This window comes from Scyliorhinus torazame, chromosome 1 (genome assembly GCF_047496885.1).
Source record: "Scyliorhinus torazame isolate Kashiwa2021f chromosome 1, sScyTor2.1, whole genome shotgun sequence".
NCBI classification, from domain to species: domain Eukaryota; kingdom Metazoa; phylum Chordata; class Chondrichthyes; order Carcharhiniformes; family Scyliorhinidae; genus Scyliorhinus; species Scyliorhinus torazame.
In genome coordinates this window covers 53,992,116-54,015,438 of record NC_092707.1, presented here as the reverse complement: position 1 = coordinate 54,015,438, position 23,323 = coordinate 53,992,116, and the positions used below count along the sequence as shown (strand labels likewise).

General features: G+C 48.5%; 1 protein-coding gene across 4 annotated transcripts in view; it reads left to right on the top strand.

The window, feature by feature from the left end:
• Window positions 1–23,323, top strand: part of sh2b3 (SH2B adaptor protein 3) — a 271,686-nt gene that overhangs the window by 149,609 nt on the left and 98,754 nt on the right. For all 4 annotated transcript variants that reach the window (XM_072494673.1, XM_072494567.1, XM_072494633.1 and 1 more), the window contains exon 3: window positions 17,547–17,648. In XM_072494673.1, coding sequence (XP_072350774.1) covers window positions 17,547–17,648 — 102 coding nt within the window. The remainder of the gene's footprint in view (window positions 1–17,546; window positions 17,649–23,323) is intronic.

Here is a 23,323-nt window from a genome sequence, read left to right as displayed (position 1 = left end):
TGAGCCCAGGGATCAGTTGAAGATCCAGGCCTGGGGGGGTGTCTTTCGTACAGCAGCCCCTGTCTCCCGCGTGGCGTAGATCTGGGCAGGTGGGAACCTCCGCCTCCTGAGTCCTTTTTCAGGGAAAGGCTTACCTGATTGGATGTAACTCTGGGTGGATCTTCCCATGAAGATGCAACATGGATCTCCTGCCAGCTCTTCAGCTGGTGCCAAAGACTGCATAGCTTCCATAAAATTCCCCACAGCATGTTTTTTCCTGGCTCTTAATTGCTAAATCGTGAACCTTTACTGTCAGGTGTGGACATCAGGGGTGGTCAGGATTGAGCTCCGCTTTTAATGCCTGCATTAGGTTGAATAGGTGAGCAGTATTTTCTGGTTACGCTCACAGGACAAACATAATAATCTTTATTAGTGTCACAGGTAGGCTTACATTAACACTGCAATGAAGTTACTGTGAAAATCCCCTAGTCGCCACACTTCGGCGCCTGTTCAGGTACACTGAGGGAGAATTCAGAATGTCCAATTCACCTAACAAGCACATCTTTTGGGACTTGTGGGAGGAAACCGGAGCTCCCAGAGTAAACCCACGCAGACACGCGAGAACTGCAGACTCCGCACACACAGTGACCCAAGCCGTTAATCAAACCCGGGTCCCTGGCGCTGCGACACAAACAGACAGTTGGCTTGGGGAAACCCTGCTTTGGGAAGTGAAACATATTTGTGTTGTAAAGTCACAAGCGACCCATCAGTAAAGATTTTAAATGGTTAAAAACCAAGCCCCTACATTAATTACTTTATTAGTCATCTGATGGTTGGCTCACTTTATATATGCAATCATTTGATTTAATTCATTATAGCTTGCAAAGCTTTTGATACTGAGTAAGGTAAGGTAAAGTCGCCATAGTCCCAGGTGACCACAGGTTGCTTTCCCCTTTGAGGGGGAGAGCTAACTGGTGGTGATTTAACCTGAGGATCACCACACCTCAGGCGATGGGCAAGGTTGAGGTGGGCCTTCATGAATAATCTTGGAACTTAGATGTGTTGTGCACTTATGGTAATGTATTTGTGAAAAACTGTGCTCTTTTTGCTACTCTTCTTGCAGTTCATGTTACAAAGAATGACCTGACAAATGAAAGGGCATGGTATTTGGGTTAGCTTTACCGTGTGTTGTGGGGCCACTTAGCAAAATGGAACAGTTCACACATATATTTAAATTTGGTTTATTAATTTACTTTTTCAATACTCAATCCTTCCTGTTGAAACCCGGAGATCTCAAAAGTACAAAGTGTGATGTCCGTTAATGTTTGCAGTTAATCTAATGCATTCATTTTCTAAAACTTGTACAATTTGCACAATACTCATTGGCAAGGCCACTACTTTGTGCTTTTCTTGGAAAAATACTGGTATGGATGTTATTTAGGTGAATCATCTGCACCTTGATCCCTATTTCCGTGAGTGACTGGAGTTTACATTTCTACTGTTAGCACGGTTGCTGTGATTTATTACCACTAATACTATTAATACTTCTTTGCTTCAATCATTGGTAAATAAGTTGTATTTTTTTGAAATTGCATTCCCTCAAAGTAAACTTGATGCAACATGAATTCATTGATAATTAAGCTCGGAGCCTATTGCTAATATGTTTCAAATGAGTGGATGTGCCCATTTAGGAAACCACAATTGGGCAGCTGTTTCAAAACCGCTAACACAGCCTTCCAGGTGGGCAAAATGCAGGGAAATATATTTCAAAAATATATGGGTTTTCTTATCAAAATGGAGCCATTTGACATTTAACAAATATAAAATTACTCTTCCACGGCCAGTCAGGTTACAAATATTGAAAAATACCAGATTTATTTTTTGGAGCTGTTCTGGACCACTCCCCTGCCTGGAATATTTTGACACTTTTAACACTTACTGTGGTAGTATGCATTAGGGGTCATGTGGGACTGTGAAGCCGTGATGTCATTGGCTGACAGATCCCGGGTCCTGGTTGGACGTTGACCTCTAGCTCTGCCCTGAAGGCGGAGTATAAGTACCTGGAGTTCTCCCCCGCAGGCAGTCTACTACTGAACTACGGGGGAACAGTCACGCTTAATAAAGCCTCATCGACTTCACTCTATTCGTCTCTCGGAGTCTTTGTGCGCTACACTTACTTTATGCACTTTTCCGTATTCTGGAATCCACAACAAGTACAATTGCATCGCAAATCATATTGCAAGTTACATTAGCACAACACAAGTGGTGCCATCTCCTACAAGAGAGGATCTAACTACTGCCCCTTGGACATTCAATGGCATTACCATCGCTGAATCCCCCGCAATCAACATCCGAGGTGTTACCATTGATCAGATACTGAACTGGACTAGCCACATTAATACTGTGGCTACCAGGGCAGGTCAAAGGCTAGGAATCCTATGGAAATTAATTCACCTCCTGACCCCCCAAAGCCTGTCTACCATCTACTAGTCACAAGTCAGGAGTGTAATGGAATACTCTCCACTTGCCTGGATGAGTGCAGCTCCAACAACACTCAAGAAGCTCAACACCATCCAGGACAAAGCAGCCCGCTTGATTGCTTCCCCTTCCACAAACATTCAAACCCTCCACCACCGACGAACAGTGGCAGCCGTGTGTACCATCTACAAGTGCACTGCAGTAACTCACCAAGGTTCCTTAGACAGCACCTTCCAAACCCACGGCCACTACCATCTAGAAGGACAAGAGCTGCAGATACCTGGGAACCCCATCACCTGGAGTTCCCCCTCCAAGTCACTCACCACTCTGACTTGGAAATATAATGCCGTTCCTTCACTGTCGTCGGGACAACATCCTGGAACCCCCCTCCCTAGCAGCACAGTGGGTGTACCTAAACCTCAAGGACTGTAGCGGTTCAAGAAGGCAATTCACCACCTTCTGAAAGGCAACTAGGGATGAGCAATAAATGCTGGCGTGATCAGCGATGCCCACGTCCCGTAAATTAATTTTTAAAAAATTGTCATTTGGGAACTAAAACAAAAGGCCATCAGCAGATTTGATCTAATGGCTCAAGGTAGGCACCCAAATTTCAGTCAGCAAGCTTGGAATTACTGGTGTGCACTCCTTTGAAATGCTGTTTTACACATTAAATGCTGCCCACAATCTCTACTGTGGCTGGGCCAAAGAATGATATGTTTCGGGGGGGGGGTTTATTTCATTCTGACCTTGCTTAAATCTGTGCTACAAATTAATTTCATAATTGTTCCTGCCGAGGAACTGAAGTGAGGTACAGAACAGTTTAAACGCACTCTTGCTGCAGACACGGCTGAAACCATGAGCATGGAATATGATATGGCTTATATGAAGTCACAGGTAAGGGGTCGGTACACACGCAGATTACTGTGTAGATAAATACATTGAAAAATGTGTACAATAGATTTTATTACACATTGTTATGATGTATTTATTGACATGTTGTGACATTGCTGTGACTGATACAGGGCTGCAAAATCATGCCCCACATCTTTCCCGCTCCCACTACACGGCCATTAATCTGCTATATTCAGATATGTTGGTAGGATAGAACAGTAACACTATTTTAGTGGAAACTTGGAGTTAAATGTTAATTGGAAAATATTGAGAAAGAGGAACGTCCTAAGGGAATATTCTTATGTTAACAACCAGTGATCATTTATGGTCATAATTGAAGGACTAGTTTGGGGTCCATGAAATCCACTGATCCCTGCTTTTCACAAAAAAAGCTGAAGGAAGAAGGAACTTGCTTTTGAATGACGTTTTTCAGGTCACAAGTTCTGCACATTTGACGTATAAGTGTTATCAAATGAATTGGCCCCTTTTTGCACACACCAAGATTCCATAAACTGGAACGAGCTGAATGACGAGCTAATTAATTTCCAGCAGTGTTGGTTAAAGGAAGAAAGCTAACTCGGAAATTAAGAGACTTTTCTTTTGGTAGTGTGACGGATTCTTGGTTTAAGGTCTTTTGCAGAGCAGCACCGTTGACGCTGAACACTCTCTCACCACTGCCCCGAAGTGTTAGCTTAGATTACATTCTCAATTTCTGGACTCAGGCTCCAACCCACAACCTTTTGACTCGGATTGCTCTCAGCTGACTCAGGTTGACACGTATATACAGAATAATTGAACATGATCTTCAAACACTTGCGAAAGTCCTATAATCCCGTAGTAAAAACAGAAACCGTCACCATCTACCAGTGAGCTTAACTATAAACAGAAAGGTTGGAGCATGTGGTTGCCAAAAAATGAAATGAAATGAAATGAAAATCGCTTATTGTCACAAGTAGGCTTCAAATGAAGTTACTGTGAAAAGCCCCTAGTTGCCACATTCCGGCACCTGTTTGGGGAGGCTGTTACGGGAATTGAACCGTGCTGCTGGCCTGCCTTGGTCTGCTTTCAAAGCCAGCAATTTAGCCCTGTGCTAAACATAAGTATAAATCCTGAAATCTCATAATAAGAGTGGAATTTGAGTTATTTAATCATCATAATACAATTGACCTGAACCCTTCTAACCAGCATCTAACAATGCCTCACAATAAAACTTGTTGCCAGAAATATTTTGAAATTCTATTATGATAACGTGACATTAGCTTTTTGTGCAAGGCTTCTTTCAGCATTGGAATTTGTTTAAAAAATGCAATTATCCTATATGTTTGTATTTAACTAAGTAGCACAGGTGATGTTTTTGCAAAAATATTTAAACTCTATGAGGAGTGTATAGTATAATTATGATATTAAATTAACAATTATCATCAGGAGACTGTGTGCCCATTTTACCTAGACAGGATGAAACTTTGGTTCAAACCTTCAGTCCAGATTTCCATGGTAAAAGTTCCAGATCATGATAACAACTTGGAGTAATCAGTGATGATATAGCGAATGACCTTGTCACTGATAAGTGAGGCCTTTTCCAAGATCTGTGTTGAACATAGAACATAGAACATTACAGCGCAATACAGGCCCTTCGGCCCGCAATGTTGCGCCGACCTGTGAAACCACTCTACACTATTCCCTTATCGTCCATATATCTATCCAATAACCATTTGAAAGCCCTTAGTGTTGGCGAGTCCACTACTGTTGCAGGCAGGGCATTCCACGCCCTTACTACTCTCGGAGTAAAGAACCTACCTCTGACATCTGTCCCATATCTATCTCCCCTCAATTTAAAGCTATGTCCCCTCATGCTAGACATCACCATCCGAGGAAAAAGGCTCTCACTGTCCACCCTATCCAATCCTCTTTTTTAAAATAAATAATTTTTATTAAAGGTTTTCATAAAATATCAATAACAAAATGAAAAAGGAACCCAACAGGGTTAAGTACAAAACACAGTCCAGAAGAACAACCCTCCATACCCCCCTCCCCCCTGTACATAAATAATAAATTAACATTAACACCCCGACTTAATACAAGTATATACACCCCTCAGACCCTCCAGTGAAAAAAGCACAAACAAAAAATAAAGTGACCCCCCCCCCCCCGAGAGCACCCTGTCCTGTACTGTGTGTGGCCGTAGCAGCGGGAATTCCGCCACCTGCCGTCTGGCAAACGCCCTTACCTGTAAGTACCTGAAGGTGTTCCCCGGGGGGAGCCCGTACTTCTCCTCCACCTCACCCAGGCTCGCGAACTTCCCGTCCACAAACAGGTCCCCCAACTTTCGTAACCCTGCCCTGTGCCACCCCGCAAACCCTCCACCTGTTCTTCCTGGGGCGAACCGGTGGTTCCCCCGTAATGGGGTCCCCGCCGAGGCCCCCACTTCCCCCCTGTGCCACCTCCACTGCCCCCAAATTTTGAGGGCAGCCACCACCACCGGGCTCGTGGGATACCTCCTTGGAGGAAGCGGCAACGGCGCCATTGTCAGCGCCCCCAGACACATATCCACACAGGACGCCGTCTCCAGCCTCTTCCATGCAGCCCCCTCCCCCTCATCACCTACTTGCGCACCATCGTCGCATTGGCGGCCCAGTAGTATCCACAGAGGTTGGGCAGCGCCAGTCCCCCCCTATCTCTACTCCGCTCCAGGAACACCCTTCTCACCCTCGGAGTCCCTCGCGCCCACACAAACCCCATTATACTCCTGTTAACCCGCATGAAAAAAGCCTTCAGGATAAACACAGGGAGGCACTGGAACAGGAACAAAAACCTTGGGAGCACCGTCATTTTGATTGACTGCACCCTACCCGCCAAGGACAGCGGCAACGCGTCCCACCTCTTAAACTCCTCCTCCATTTGCTCCACCAGCCTTGTAAAATTAAGCCTATGCAGGGCCCCCCAGCTCCTGGCCACCTGGACTCCCAGATACCTAAGCTCCTCTCCGCCTTTTTTAGTGGGAGCTCGCCAATCCCCCTCTCCTGGTCCCCTGGATGAACTACAAACAGCTCGCTCTTCCCCATGTTGAGCTTTCACCCCGAAAAGTCCCCGAATTCCCTAAGAATCCTCATTACCTCCGGCATTCCTCCCACCGGGTCCGCCACATACAGCAGCAGGTTGTCCGCATAAAGTGACACCCTGTGCTCCTCCCCACCCCGCACCAACCCCCTCCAGTTCCTCGACTCTCTCAGTGCCATAGCCAGGGGTTCAATCGTCAGTGTGAAGAGCAGGGGGATAAAGGGCACCCCTGTCTCGTCCCTCGGTGCAACCGAAAGTACTCGGACCTCCTCCTGTTTGTGGCCACACTCGCCATCGGGACCTCATACAACAGCCTAACCCACCTGACAAACTCCTCCCCAAACCCGAACCTCTTCAGCACCTCCCACAGGTACCCCCACTCTACCTTATCGAAGGCTTTCTCAGCGTCCATCGCCACCACTATCTCCGCCTCCCCCTCCCTCGCCGGCATCATGATAACATTCAAAAGCCTCCGCACATTCGCGTTCAACTGCCTCCCTTTCACAAACCCCGTCTGGTCTTCGTGGATGATCTGCGGCACACAATCCTCAATCCTCGTGGCTAAGACCTTCGCCAGCACCTTGGCATCTACGTTTAGCAACAAAATCGGCCTGTAAGACCCACACTGCAGGGGATCCTTGTCCCGCTTCAGGATCAAGGAGATCAGTGCCCCATCCATTGCCTCATTGAAGGTCCTAACAGCGGGCCCAACAGGTCCATATATTTTTCATAGAATTCGACCGGGAAACTATCCGGCCCCGGTGCCTTCCCTGCCTGCATGCTTCCTATCCCTTTGATCAGCTCCTCCAGCCCAATCGGGGCCCCCAATCCCGCCACCAGTTCCTCTTCCACCTTTGGAAACCTCAATTGGTCCAGGAAGCGGCCCATCCCTCCCTCCTCCCGTGGGGGCTCTGATCGGTACAATTCCTCGTAGAAGTCCCTGAAGACCCCATTGATGCCAGCTCCACTCCGCACCACACTCCCTCCCCTGTCCTTAACTCCCCCGATCTCCCTAGCTGCGTCCCGCTTCCAAAGCTGATGCGCCAGCATCCGGCTTGCCTTTTCCCCATACTCGTAAATCGCCCCCTGGGCCTTCCTCCACTGCACCTCCACCTTCCTGGTGGTCACCAGGTCGAATTCGGCCTGGAGGCTATGCCTCTTCCTCAACAATCCTTCCTCGGGCTCCTCCGCATACCTCCTGTCTACCCTCACCATCTTCCCCCACCAGCCTCTCCCTCTCCCCCCCGCTCCCTCCGCTCCTTGTGGGCCCTAATGGAGATCAGTTCTCCCCTCACCAGCGCGTTCAGTGCCTCCCGTACCATCCCCACTCGGACCTCCCCGTTGTCGTTGGTCTCCAGGTACCTCTCTATACTTCCTCGGACCCGCTCGCTCACCTCCTCGTCTGCCAACAGCCCCACCTCCAAGCGCCACAGCGGGCGCTGGTCCCTCTCCTCCCCCATCTCCAAGTCCACCCAATGCGGGGCGTGGTCCGAAATGGCTATTGCCGAATACTCAGTATCCTCTACTCTCTCTATCAGCGCCCTACTCAAGATGAAAAAGTCAATTCGGGAATAAGCCTTATGGACATGTGAAAAGAATGAAAATTCCCTAGCCCCCGGCCTTGCAAATCTCCAAGGGTCCACCCCTCCCATCTGGTCTATAAACCCCCTCAGCACTCTAGCCGCCGCCGGCTTCCTACCCGTCCTAGACCTGGAGCGATTCAGTGCCGGATCCAACACCGTGTTAAAGTCTCCCCCCATTATCAGGCCCCCCACTTCCAAGTCTGGGATCCGACCCAACATACGCCGCATAAAACCCGCATCGTCCCAGTTCGGAGCATACACATTGACCAGTACCACCCTCTCTCCCTGCAACTTACCACTAACCATTATGTACCTGCCGCCATTATCTGCCACAATGCTCGACGCCTCAAACGACACCTTCTTTCCCACCAAGATCGCCACCCCTCGATTTTTGGCATCCAGACCCGAGTGAAACATCTGACCTACCCGCCCTTTCCTCAATCTTACCTGGTCTGCCACCTTCAGGTGTGTCTCCTGAAGCATGGCCACATCCGCCTTGAGCCCCTTCAGATGCGCGAACACGCAGGCCCACTTAACCGGCCCATTCAGTCCCCTTACATTCCAGGTTATCAGCCGGATCAGGGGGCTACCCACCCCACTCCCCCCGCCGACTAGCCATGACCCCTCCTCGGCCAGCCACGCGCCCGCACCCCACACCCGGCCCGTTCCCCACAGCGGCATACCCCCGTCTCGACCCACCCCACTCGCTCCAGCTCCTCCTTGACCATAGCTGCAGCAACTCGATTCCCCCCCATCCTAGCTGATTTACTCCCCCCATTACACTTCTGCAAGTCAGCTGACTCCTGCTGACCCCGGCCACTCCCACCTCTCCTTCGACTCCTCCCATTGTGTGGCACACCCTCCTCTCCCGTCCCCATCCATAGGCTCTCCCCCTCCCCCTTCCGTTCTAAGCGCGGGAAACAACCCTCACTTCCCGGCCCCGGCCCCGACCCCTCCAGTCTTCAGCGCGGGAAAAAGCCCGCGCTTTCCACCTACCAGGCCCCGCCACCTCTGCCGCAGCTCCTTTTGCCGGCCAGGTCCCCTCACCCCTGACTCGGGCCTCCCCCTCCCCCGCGGGGCCCCATCTCCCCTCCCAAGAGCCCCCCCCGACCAACCCAACCAAAACAGTGCCCAACCCGCCCCAGCCACCATCACCAAACCAAAAGAGAAAAAACACAAAGAAAAAGAAACCCGGAGCAATACAAAGGCCCCCCCCCCCTCGAAACAAAAATAAACATAGCATATCAACCGCAGTCCCCAATCACCCACCCCGACCCTCAATCTGTGTCCAACTTCTCGGCCTGAACAAAGGTCCACGCCTCCTCCAGAGACTCAAAATAATGGTGCCGGTCCTTGTAGGTAACCCACAGTCGCGCCGGCTGCAACATGCCAAACTTCACCCCCTTCCTGTGCAGCACCGCCTTCGCCCGATTGTACCCGGCCCTCCTCTTCGCCACCTCTGCACTCCAGTCCTGATATATCTGAACCTCCGTGTTCTCCCACCTGCTGCTCCTCTCCTTCTTGACCCACCTGAGCACACACTCCCGATCGACGAACCGATGGAACCTCACCAGCACCGCCCACGGAGGCTCGTTAGCCTTGGGCCTCCTCGCCAGCACTCTATGGGCCCCTTCCAGCTGCAGGGGCCCCTGGAAGGACCCCGCTCCCGTCAGCGGGTTCAACATAGGCCCCCACATCCGCCCCCTCCAGCCCCTCCGAGAGGCCCAGAATCCGCAGATTCTTCCGCCTCGACCGATTCTCCATCTCCTCGAACCGCTCCTGCCGTTTCTTGTGGAGCGCCTCGTGCGCCTCCACCTTTACCGCCAGGCCTAAGATCTTGTCTTCATTGTCAGAGATCTTTTATCGAGCCTCGTGGATCGCCACTCCCTGGGCCGTCTGTGTCTCCAGCAGCTTATCAATAGATGCCTTCATCGGCTCTAGCAGGTCCGTTTTAATCTCTCTGAAGCAGCGCTGGATACCCTCCTGCTGCTCTTCCGCCCACTGCATCCACGCTGCCTGGTCTCCGCCCGCCACCATTTTGTCCTTCTTCCCTCGCACCTTCTTCGGGTCCACCACCACCTTTTTTGTCGCCCCGCTCCTATTTTAAGCCATATACTGACGGGGAGCTGTTGTAGACTCCTTCCCACACCGGGAAACGTCGAAAAAGTACCGTTGGGGGGCCTGAAAAGAGCCCAAAAGTCCATTCTTGTGGGAGCCGCCGAATGTGCGACTTAGCTCCGCATAGCCGCAACTGGAAGTCCCCTATCCAATCCTCTGATCATCTTGTATGCCTCAATTAAGTCACCTCTTAACCTTCTTCTCTCTAATGAAATCAGCCTCAAGTCCCTCAGCCTTCCCTCATAAGATCTTCCCTCCGTACCAGACAACATTCTGGTAAATCTCCTCTGCACCCTTTCCAATGCTTCCACATCCTTCCTATAATGCGGCGACCAGAATTGCATGCAATACTCCAAATGCGGCCGCACCAGAGTTTTGTACAGCTGCAACATGACCTCATGGCTCCGAAACTCTCTCCCTCTTCCAATAAAAGCTAACACACCGTACGCCTTCTCAACAACCCTCTCAACCTGGGTGGCAACTGTCAGGGATCTATGTACATGGACACCGAGATCTCTCTGCTCATCCACACTGCCAAGAATCTTCCCATTAGCCCAGTACTCAGTCTTCCTGTTATTCCTTCCAAAATATTGAGGTACAATATTCAGACAGAAGGAAGCCTGTTGTACATAATCTTTGCCAGACTTGCCCTGGGATTTCTCTGTGGGACTTTTGAGCTAAAGGGAGAGAGCACTTTAATTTTGCAATACAGCCACCACCATTTTTCATATTGAAAGAATTAGCTTAATCTTTTTTAAGCAGGAAAACTCAGCAAAGATTTGTATATTAACTCCAGGGATAATTGTATTAGTGGTTTGTTATTGATGGCCATGCCTTCAGCTCTGGAATTCCCTCCCAAAATCGTTTTATCTCTTCTCCCCACATCCCCCACCTCCACTTTGCTAAACTCATTGAACCCCTATCTCTTTGACCAAATGTTTGATCACGTGCCCTAACATCACCTATGTCGCCAAATTCTATTAGATATCACTCCTGTGAGGCACCTTGGGACGTTATGCAACTTTGAAGGTGCTTTTTAAATGCAAGTTGTTGTTAGTAACTAGCAATCCTGGCCAGACACTCCAGAATCAAGGTTTCTTCAAAGTGTTCTGTTTTATAAATGCGCAGTATCACCGCCCTGCTAACATTGCAGTGACTTGAAGTGAGGAGTTAAGAGGAAAAAGAACAGCCTCTTACAGAACTGTGCAAAACCTACTCCCTTTCTTGTTATTGGTATGTCACAGGTAACAGTGCCGGTAGTAACATGCAGCGCAGATGTTTCATAATTTTGCTCATGTGGGTAGTATTACACTTTGTGCTTGTCACGACAAAGGGCATTCTTCAGCAACAGGTTTAAATCAAGAAGGGGAGGCAAGTATGCAACTATTCAATGAGCAGTGCACTGACTTTGTTACACAAAGTGTAATTGACCTCCCCCCGCCCGGCTCCCTTTGGTTGTGGGAACTCTGGAAGGCGATCCTGCCGATAGAGGGCAGTATTTAATGCAGACTCGGGGTGGTGGGGGAGTGCTCACCCACTGGCTGGAGAGCCGGCGAGAGCCCCACATCACCTCCTTTGGGGAAGGCCTGCCAAATTAAATGCCTCCAAATTCACCTCTGAGAAGGGCATTAAATTCTGCCCAGAGAGAGAGGGAGACGGTGTTTTCAGGACTTATCCTGACAAAACTGATATATCCCTTAGATCAATGATTGTCCTACAGGTATGGCGGTGAGGCTTGTTGGTCAGGATAATTTAACAGTTATTAAAGGGTGAACTATAACATCAGAAGCAGTAAGGACAGAAATTATTAATGGCAAATGCAGCAAAGTAGCATTTCCAATAGTCATGGATTTTTGCCAGTGCATTTTATGTCAAAGTCTCCCTCTGTCCTCAAAGTAATGATGCTTTCAATTGGGTTGCAGTCTTTTCCAAACCTCTGGTATCAATTATTTTATATTTAAACCCGTAGATTTTTCACAAATATATTCAAGCTTGTATCACTTTGCATAATTCTAGTTGGCTCTCATTGTGGTTTGAAAACTGGTATTTTCCCAGTATTTTCTTCTCCTCCGCTTTCCTTCCATCTAGTTTCCTGCCAGGAGCAGTCTCCAAGCTTGCAGTGCCATTCTTTGAGGGTATAATGAACTAGATACTGTTCAGTGAGGCAGGTTTAGTTCCAATGTTATTTCATCTTACGGCAGAACAGGAAAGCTCATCAATAAGAACAAATGTCAACCCTGGCTCAGTTGGAAACACTTTGGGTTTCAAGTCAGTGGATCATGGATTCAAGCCTCAATTGAGAGACTTTTGCACATAATCTAACCTGATACCCAATCCTCTACTGGGGGAATAGCATATTTAGGGAATGCTACACTGCTGGAGATATTCTATTTCAGGTGAAACATTAAACCAAGACCTCACCTACCCACTCAGATAGTTGCAAAGATCCCATGATACCATTTGAAGAGAGCAGGAAGTTTCCCTTGGTACCGTGTGCAATATTAATCCTTCAACCTTCGCTCCCAAAAACAGATTATCTGGTCAATTATATAATTTCTCTTTGTGGGGCCTTTCTGTCTGCAAATTAGCTGCTATGTTTACCTCTATTAAAAACTGCCTACAATTCGCAAGTGCTTCTTTGGCTGAAGACTTTTTGAGACAGCCATCCTGATTTCATTTCCAAGATTAAATTTGCTGCATGGTTTTGCATTGCGATAATGCACTTTTGGCCTTGGCTCAGAGGCAACATTGTCTTTTCTGAGGATTCTTGCCCCATTCAAGTCCTTAACCACATAATCTAGGCTAATACTTTAATACACTTCTGAGAGCGCTATACTGTTAGGAAGTGCCAAATTTCAGATTGACATTCAACTGTAGCTCAGTTGGCTCTCTCAAATGTATGAAAAAGATCTCATGGCACTGTTCCAAGAGAAGAGAGTTCTCCCAGCATCCTGTCTAAGATTTATTCCTCAATCAATGTTGCCAAAGTGGGCTGGATACTGCACCACCTGCCGACAGACGCAGAGTTCCGAATGCGGCGGAGAATCCATTGTCAGGGAACAAAAACGGCGTTTATGATGCTCCAGTCCATTGCTGGCAGCAACATCAAGGTTCGCACCCCGCGCCAGCAGAAGGATGCAAATAGGTCGAATTGACTCATTTACATCCTATTAATGTGCTGGGCGCGGATTCTCTAGCATTCCATGATTCTCTGGCCCTCTGAGCTGATTTTCACGCGGTGTGGATTGGTACAAGTATTTCCCAGTGTGGCCCTGTTGCAGTAGGTCAAGGGGTTAGGTATTTAAGGTAGGAACCATAAAGTCCATCAGAGGGTCCCCCACAATACAAATCCTGCAGATGCCTGGAATTTAATTTAGCTTTACACTTCAATGGATCTCAACTACCCTGCTGTGAACCTGACCACAATGTTTATAAACTTCTAGGAGTTAAGTGCTTTCACCGCCTCTTTTTCTCAGCAGAAAGCACTTAACTGCTTTTGATGTGGTCATGAGCTGTCAGTCATATCTAGATGTTTATAAACATTGTGGTTAGTTTCTTAGGTGGGGTACTTGAGATCCATTCAAGCATGAAGGGAAATTAAATTAAACAATCCATGCACCCGGCTGTCTGGATGCTGCAATTGCAGCCTAGTAAAAGCTTTTTCACTTCATAGGATCTGAGGGAGCTTAAACCATGGTGATGTGGTTTTTGCTTTCTATGAAGTTACAGCTACTGCTTTCTCTACCATGAGGCAGCAGCTGTAAGGGACAGGTGAGTTATAAAGCAGTGTTTTTTTCACTGTTTCTGTCTGGACTGCTCTTAAGCTTCCAGGCAGGGGTGACTAATTGGGGGGAGGGGGTGCCCTGTCATGGGGTCTCTGGTGGGCTGGCTTGGGGTGGGCAGGATTTCCATTTCGGGGGGAGGGCCCTCTAATGGGTTTGGGGGCACATAACTTAAAATACCCCCTTGGCCCACCACGATGTTCAATGCAGGGTCCCTAGTTGGGGGAGGGGTCTGGTGGGGGAGGGAAATTGATCGGGTCACTCTCATGGGTGCGTTCTGTGTGGGGTGGGGTGACCCAGCAATTCCCATGGGTGCGAATTGCATTGTGGGGGACGGGGGGGGGGGGCGAACCGCTAGACCTCGCCATTGTGACGCCGGCTCAAAATGGGAGCCTGATAGCATGTTTCGCGACGGATTCCCTTGCAATCCCCGCCATGCATAAAATGCATGACAAGGGACAAGGAATTGCCTCTGGGTGTCGCTCGCAGCATGAGTGCCAACCATAGGCGATTCAGCTCCGTTGGGGAAACATATAGCTGGATTCTCTGATTTGGAGACTATGCCCCCATGCCGGCGTAAAATGCCACCGTTTTGCTGGTGGGTAGCAGGGAGGCAGCGTAGACCACCTGGCAATACAGCCTGGCGAATTGTCGGGTCCGTGGCCGCGCAGGCGCACGGCGGCGGCCTGCAGCGGCCGTGCCGTGCTTCATGGTAGATGCCGCTCGTGGACCCGGCCCGCGAAATAGTCCCCCCCCTTCGGACGGCTCACGTGCCCCGGAATGCCCCACCACAGTGCCCCAGCCGCGAACATATCCACCGCAGCCCGCGGATCGGCTATCCTCCGACTGTGGTGGCGCTGGACTGTGTCGGCAGCCGCCACACTGAGTTCCCAACGGGTGAGACCACACGTGACCCACCCTGTTGGGAACTCGGCCAGTCGGGGATGGAGCATCGCGGAGCGGGACTCAGCCAACGCACGGTGGCCGTGGATATGCTCAGGGGGCGCAGCCTCGCCAAAGAGGTGCCGCCCCCGTTTTTGGTGTCATTGGGGATTCTCTGCCTCGTTGTTGAACGCGATTTCGGCGTCGGGGATCGGAGAATCCAGCCCACAATCTCCCAAACGGAGAATCCAGCCCATAATCTCCGAAACGGAAAATCCTGCGCAGTGTTATGATCCAGTTCTGGGCAGTTAACATTTAAAGGGAAATCTGAGCACCGTGGGTGGGATATACTGGCTATGCATGCCGGCGAGATATTCCTCTCCCACAAAGCACACGGGGTTCCCGGCGACGAAGGATGCAGTCATAGGGACATCCTGTTGACGACAGCGGGACCAGTAAATCCCACTGATGGGCCGCCTCTGTTGCTGAAAAACACGCGACAGACTGGTCAGAAAATTTGTCTCCATATTTCCACCAATAGAAAAATGCCACAAGGTTTCACTTTTTTAAAAACTAACTTTATTGTGTATGAAAAATTAAACTAAACAAACACTATGAACTTAACAATATTATTTATAACTATGTACATTGTGCACTCAGGTTTATTCCTTCCCCCAATAATTCTCTGATAAAAAACATTAATCTTACAGTTGTTTACCTCTGCAGTGGGTCTTCTAGTGAATTCTCCTCAGCTTCAGATATTCTTAGAGGTAAAACTTTCAATTACCATCCCTTGAGTGTGGATGTCTCCATTCTGGTTGTTTTTTTAACACTTGCAAGCTAATCTGCTTGTTACTTTCTTTGGTAAAAGGTTCTACTAGTTTCCACTAGTTTCAGACTAGGCAATCTTCCAGTTTCCATTCCCTCACAAAATTCAAACTGAGATTAATCCCCACCCACATCCCGCATGGTTACAGTGCAAATCTATCCAACTGTCATTTATATTGACTATCTTCTCTCAGTGAGCTGCAAACCGCATGAGGTCCAAACTGCAACTACCTTTCTCAGCAAACACCCAGATAAATTGAAACCAGACAACCGCCCCCCCCCAACAAAGGCTCCACCCATCTCCATGACAACATAGCCTGCTCTGGGATGTCCTCAAACTGACCTTTTGTTCAGTGATCTCTGATTTATAATTTCCTCTTTGATCTGATTAAGTAAATGGATTTTTCAATCTTTCAGGGTTCACTGAATGCCTTTAAACCAATTTAGCTCTAGCCCCCATAACAAAAACATCTCCCCAGAATACCCTTCTTGCAAGGATTGCAGACATCACGGGCGAAATTCTCCGGAAACGGCGTGATGTCCGCTGACTGGCGCCCAAAACGGCGCAAATCAGTCGGGCATTGCGCTGCCCCAAAGGTGCGGAATGCTCCACATCTTTGGGGGCCGAGCCCCAACCGTAAGGGGCTAGGCCCCGCCGGACTAATTTCCGCTCCGCCAGCTGGCGGAAAAGGCCTTTGGTGCCCCGCCAGCTGGCGCGGAAATGACATCACCGGGCGGCGCATGCGTGGGAGCGTCAGCAGCCGCTGACGGCATTCCCGCACATGCGCAGTGGAGGGAGTCTCTTCCGCCTCCGCCATGGTGGAGACCGTGGCGAAGGCGGAAGGGAAAGAGTGCCCCCACGGCACAGGCCCGCCCGCGGATTGGTGGGCCCCGATCGTGGGCCAGGCCACTGTGGGGGCACCCCCCCGGGGCCAGATCGGCCCGCGCTCCCCCCCCCCCCCCGGACCCCGGAGCCCGCCTGCACCGCCTTGTCCCGCCGGTAAGGTAGGTGGTTTAATCTACGCCAGCGGGACAGGCATTCCAGCAGCGGGACCTCGGCCCATCCAGGCCGGAGAACCGCAGGGGGGGGCCCGCCAACCGGCGCGGCGCGATTCCCGCCCCCGCCAAATCTCCGGTGCCGGAGAATTCGGCAACCGGTGGGGGCGGGATTCACGCCAGCCCCCGGCGATTCTCCGACAGTACAGACTCGCCAGAAATATGCAGCAGCAAATCACTACTTCCAATTAACTGATGTGCCAATTTCTCTGCTTGCTGTTTTTGGTATGTGGCATCAGTTTGCAACATAAATGAAAGTTTTATGGCATTGTGATCATGAAATGACACCATTGACCTCACCAGAAGTCGAGTCCTGGCCAACATTATGTCCCAATAATAGGATATTATCTACAAACCTGACTTCCTGGCTGGTGAGGCAGTAATGGGTTAGTAAGCACAGTACCTGCCATTGTACAATCTCGACTTCAGTGCAGCTCTCGTCCAGTAAATTCTAGGTTCAAATTATTCACGGATTTCTGCTTTGCCGAAGCAGTGCTGCCAAAATGTATGGTGATGAGTTTCCCGTCAGTGAGCAGAGAGCAATTTCCAGTCAGCTGCACATTCTGGCTTTTGTTCCCCAGATAATTAGGCAAATTGTTTTCACAAGTGAGTTAAAAGCCTGGTTTGAATTCTGTACGGAGCCCCAGAGTATTTAAAACTCCACAAATGTTTATCTGTGCACCATGGCTCCAATGATATAATTGTATTGAGAGAAATGAGATCTATTTTAGAGTGCAGAAAAAGCAGGCAGACCGCTTTAAAATCCTGTGTCGGCTTTCTGCCACATTGAGACACTCGTGGGGAGATACAGGGGCTGGATTACAATCACAGAAGAGTGAATCGTGTGACGAACATGTCCTCATTTTTATTTTGTTCATATGATTTTTTTCAGTGCTCCAAACCAAAGCACAGTACGCCTTGTTCAGCAATCACAGAGATAAGAACGTGTACTCAGCTCGAGATGCCAGACAACACAAACACATTTGTACTGAAGGTAAGTAGCAGTGGATGCCTTCTACTACCACAACAGCAAAACTTATATTTCTATTTGCCACGTAGAAGATAATAAAATAATTCCAAAAACTAGTTAATGCAGAGGAACTTGGTGCAATAACCATGAAATGAAATGAAAATCGCTTATTGTCACAAGTAGGCTTCAAATGAAGTTACTGTGAAAAGCCCCTAGTCGCCACATTCCGCCCGCCGCCTGTTCGGGGAGGCTGGTATGGGAATTGAACCGTGCTGCTGGCCTGCCTTGGTCTGCTTTTAAAGCCAGCGATTTAGCCCTGTGCTAAACCAGCCCCTCAGTAGGGAGGAGGTATTGAATAAAAATCTGATGGGATTAAAGGCAGAAAAGTCTCCAGGACCTGATGGCCTGAACCCTAGGGTACGAAGGGAGGTGGCAGCAGTTAGAGTGGATGCATTGGTTATGATATTTCGGAATATCAGGGGCGAGCAGGCAGTACTAGTTGTTACGAAACTCTGGAGTCGCAACACAATTGAATTAACCAATAATTCATAGAAAAATACCCAAAGTGTTTGTTTCAGATGGTTGTTTCTTGCACCTTTCTCCTCTTCAGACATTGTAGATTCACTCCGGTCTCCTGTAGGTCTGTCATGGCTGTCTCCTTAGAAACCTTTGCCTATATGCTTTGGGAATCAATTCATATGCCCCCAGAATAGCCTTTTATACCTCATCTTAATTCTTAGATACCCCTCTGACAGTGAAGCATAAACTTCCTGTGCCACCCCATCAATTTACTTTGCATGAGTAATGTCCACTTTTCTTTTGGCCACTCCATTTGGGTTGCTATTTTCCCAAATGACCTAAAAAAGGTTTCTACTTACTTCTCTTCGAATTTTGGTAGGGCTTGTATAAATTTAAACATATACTATAGGCCCCCAAATAGTCAGCGGGAAATTGAGGAGCAAATATGTAAGGAGATTACAAATAGCTGCAAGAAAAATAGGGTGGTAATAGTTGGGTACTTTAACTTCCCAACATTGACTGGGACAGCCATAGCATTAGGGGCTTGGATGGAGAGAAATTTGTTGAATGTATTCAGGAGGAATGTTTCATTCCGTATGTGGATAGCCCGATTAGAGAGGGGGCTAAACTTGATTCCTCTTGGGAAATAAGGAAGGGCAGGTGACAGAAGTGTTAGGGAGGAATCACTTTGGGACCAGTGACCATAATTCCATCAGTTTTAAGATAGCTGTGGAGAATGATAGGTCTGGCCCAAAAGTTAAAATTCAAAATTGGGGCAAGGCTAATTTTGAAGTTATTACATAGGGGCCTGGACTCTCTGGGAATGGGGCTATGTCCCCACACCGTCGTAAAAACGCAGGCGTTGCACTCCCGAGTTTCCAAGAAAAAAAACATCCCAATTCACTTACTTTCAGGGTGCTGGCAGGGTCCCGGAGTGCTTGACGCAGCTTTAGCTGCGGAAACGGGCCCCCGCACTTCCGGTTCCGAGTCCGCGCATGCGCACGGTGGCGGCCTCCAGTGGCTGCGCCGAGCGCCATGATGGCAACACCAACACCAACAAATTGCCTGATCCCTCATCGCCCCCCACCAGGGCGGCCGCGGACTGAGTCCGAAGCCGCCACACGAGGTTCCCGACCGGCGTGGTTATAACCGTGCCGGCGGGAACTTGGCTGGTCAGGAGCAGAGTATCGCTGGGCGGGCCTCTGGCAATGGCCCCTCAGCCCCGCGGCGTAATTCGCGGGCGTGCGGATATTTGGGGCCCGGAGAATCACAGGAGCGGCGCCGGGCCCGATTCCATCGTAAACTTTGATTCTTCGCCCTCGCGCCAAACGCGATTTTGGCGCTGGGCTGCGGAGAATCCAGCCCAGGAACTTTCAAAAGTTGATATGGGGAATCTATTGGCAGGCAAAGGGACGGCTGGTAAGTGGGAGGCTTTCAAATGTTTGTTAACCAGGGTTCAGGGTCAGTACATTCCTTTTAGAGTGAAGGGCAAGGCTGGTAGAAGTAAAGAACCTTGGATGACTATGATATTGAGGCCTTGGTCAAAAAGTTTAATTTAAAATGTGAGGTGATGCATTTTGGTAGATCGAATCGGGGCAGGACCTACTAAGTTAATGGTAGGATGTTAGGGAGAGTTATAGAACCAAGAGATCGAGGAGTATGGGTTCTTAGCTCCTTGAAAGTGGAGTCACAGGTGGACAGGGTGGTGAAGAAGGCATTCGGCATTTTTGGATTCGTTGGTCAGAACATTGAACACAAGAGTTGGGACATCTTGTTGAAGTTGTACAAGACATTAGTAAGGCCACACTTGGAATACTGTGCACCGTTCCGGTCACCCTATTATAGAAAAGATATTATTAAACTAGGTAGAGCGCAGAAAAGATTTACTAGGATGCGACCAGGACTTGATGGTTTGTGTTATAAGGAGATGCTGGCTAGACTGGGACTTTTTTCCCTGGAGCGTAGGAGGCTTAGGGGTGATCTTATAGTGGTCTATAAAATAATGAGGGGTGTAGATAAGGTAGATAGTCAACATCTTTTCCCAAAGGAAAAGGGGATCCTAAAACTGGAGGGCATAGGTTTAAGGTGAGTGGGGAGAGATACAGAAGGGTCCAGAGGAGCTTGTTTTTCACAAAGAGGGTGGTGAGTGTCTGGAATGAGCTGTCAGAGGCAGTAGTAGAGGAGGGTATAATTTTATCTTTTAAAAAGCATTTAGACAGTTATATGGGTATAGAGGGATATGGGCCAAATGTGGGCAATTGGGACTAGCTTAGTGGTAAAGACTGGGCAGCATGGACAAGTTGGGCTGAAGGGCCTGTTTCCATGCTGTAAACCTCTGACTAAACCTGATGTTTCTTTCTAATTTACACTGTGACCCAAACTTCACCATCCACCATTCCAAAGATCCCGGACCTGAGACCCCAAATTATGTTGCAACACACAGTGCTAGTGCTCGGTCAATTCCAGCTCCACTTGACCTGGAGTGGCAACACAATTGAATGAACCAACAATTCTTAGAAAAATACCTAAAGTCTTTGTTTTAGATGGTTGTTTCTAGCACTTTTCTCCTCTTCAAACTTTTCTTTCCGTTCGAGGTTTTCGCGGTAGCTTCATTCAGGTCTCTGTGGGTTCAAAAATACATCAACTCACAGCCTTTCTGGAGTGAGAGAGAAAGAAGAGGGAGAGCAGATCATTCCCCTGAGTGTCCAGGATTCAAAACTGAGAAAATCATTCCACTCGAGCAGGACCCAATCATCACCTGTTACCAGGCAGAATACGGCCTTTTGGCCAATTCATGGGCCACCAGCCAACCATTCGAACTGAGTCCCACCCCATCTCTTGGGTGCCGAAACGTCTGGGGCTTGCTGTCCATAGGAAGCAGCAACATATGATGTGTCGCAAGTTTTTAAATTCCTGATTCTCTCTGCTGCTTGACTTAAAGATACATGTCGATTAAGCATCCATGTAGCAAAATGATAACAGCAAATAAAAGGGGATCAGAGGTTATGGGGAGAATGGGGATAAGAAAAAACTCAGCCATGATTGAATGGCGGAGTACACTCGATGGGCCGAGTGGCCTGACTCTGCTTCTATGTCTTATGGTCTAAAGGAATCAACAGGAAGGACCCTTGCATAGTGATGGCACACATATTATGTTGGAAACTCATCTCTGAGTCAAATGTGACCCCAAAGTTGTGAACGAACTGGCTTAATCCCAGACTATTATCAAGGTGAGGGATGGAGTTGATAGCTGGTTACTGAAAACAATAGCTTCTATCTTCCCAATATTCATTGGAGGAAATTTCTGCTCATCAGTACTGGATAAGCAGTCTGACAAAGTAGCAACAGTGGAAAAACCACATGAGGTGTTGCTGAGGTAGAGCTGGATGTCACCAGCTTACATGTGAAAACTAATGCTGTGCTTTGTTTCTTTGGGAAGTGGCGGCTTGTTCAGTCACTTTGGAGAGGAAAGGGAGGACGGAGATGGGCTAATAGCTTGCAAGGACAGTGGGGTCAGGGAGTGTTTTGTGGAGCAGAGGGGTTATGATGGCCAATTTACAATAAACAGGAATAACACCTGAAACAAGAGAACCATTTGCAATATGGGCTAAAATGGAGACCAGGAGGGGATGTTGTGTGGTCAGCAGATCTATTAAAAAGGTAAAACAACGGGGCTCGTTAGGACAGTTTTGTGCTGCGGAATTATACCAGTAATGCAGCATTGAATTCTTTATTACTGGAATCACCGTTGCTGGTGCTGTGGTGATTGCTGTAATAAGGAACCCATTAATGATCCATGCGATACATCATTTAAAAGATGCACCATGAGCAATGTTCTAGAATAGTATAAATGGTCCCTGATAATGTCAATAAAACAAGAACGCTAGTGTGCTGATGGCATTGGTTTATACATGCCCTTTAACTTTAAACTTTCATCATAATCTGCTCTCACTGAGTCACAAATGTTCCGCAGTTATAATAAAGCCAACACCACACCTCACCAATCTGGAAGGCTTATCATCGAATTTACAGTGCGGAAGGAGGCCATTTGGCCAATTGAGTCTGCACCGGCCCTTGGAAAGAGCACCCTACCTAAGCCCACACCTCCACCTTATCCCCATAACCCAGCAACCCCACCTAACATTTTTTTTTTGGATACTAAGGGCAATTTAGCATTGTCAATCCACCTAACCTGCACATCTTTGGGCTGTGGGAGGAATCCGGAGCACCCGGAGGAAACCCACGCACACACGAGGGGAACGTGCAGACTTCGCACAGACAGTGACCCAAGCCGGGAATCAAACCTGGGACCCTGGAGCTACCGTGCCGCCCATATGAAATATATTTAATTAATTCATGCTGTCTATCTCTGAGCAGTTTATACCATCTTTTATTGTTGTCACAAGTAGGCATACATTAACACTGCAATGAAGTTGCTGTGAAAAGCCCCTGGTTGCCACATTCAGGTACCTGTTCGCTGAGGGAGAATTCAGAATGCCCAATTCACCTAACAAGCAAGTCTTTCGGGACTTGTGGGAGGAAACCGGAGCACCCGGAGGAAACCCACGCAGACACGGGGAGAATGTGCAGACTCCACACACAGTGACCCAAGCCGGGAATCGAACCTGGGACCCTGGCACTGTGGGTCAACGGTGCTAGCCACTGTGCTGTCTAGCATTCTTGCTTATTAGATTTTTGTGACAGCACTGTATTCATTGAAGCGTGCGTTGTACTGTCAGTTAATTTACTGGCTCCAACATCACATTTCTGCAGCAGTACATCAAACCAGAACTATTTTTACTTTAAGCCTTGTGTTGGACAATTAGAGTGGCTGATCTTAGGGCTCTATGTAGAAGATCTGTGTTCAGGATCCCAGCCTTGGCCTACACGTGAACGTGTCTTCTTTCAATGTGTGAGCTTTACCAGCTGTTGGTTAGTCTCCTAGGTGCTGTGTTCTACAATTGCAGAGGCCTTCAACGCTTGCTTCAGGGCCCTCCCTGAAGAACGCCCTTCCTTTCGGCTTGTTGTTGACAACAGATAGCAGATGTTGACAAGTTTATGTCCTAGAAGCAAGTTGAAGAAGGATTTTGAGTGGTTTGGTTCAGCAATGTGGAATATAAAGTTACACCAATAACTTGGGAAATTTTGCTGAATTATGTGTCAGGTTTTGTTTACGTTTT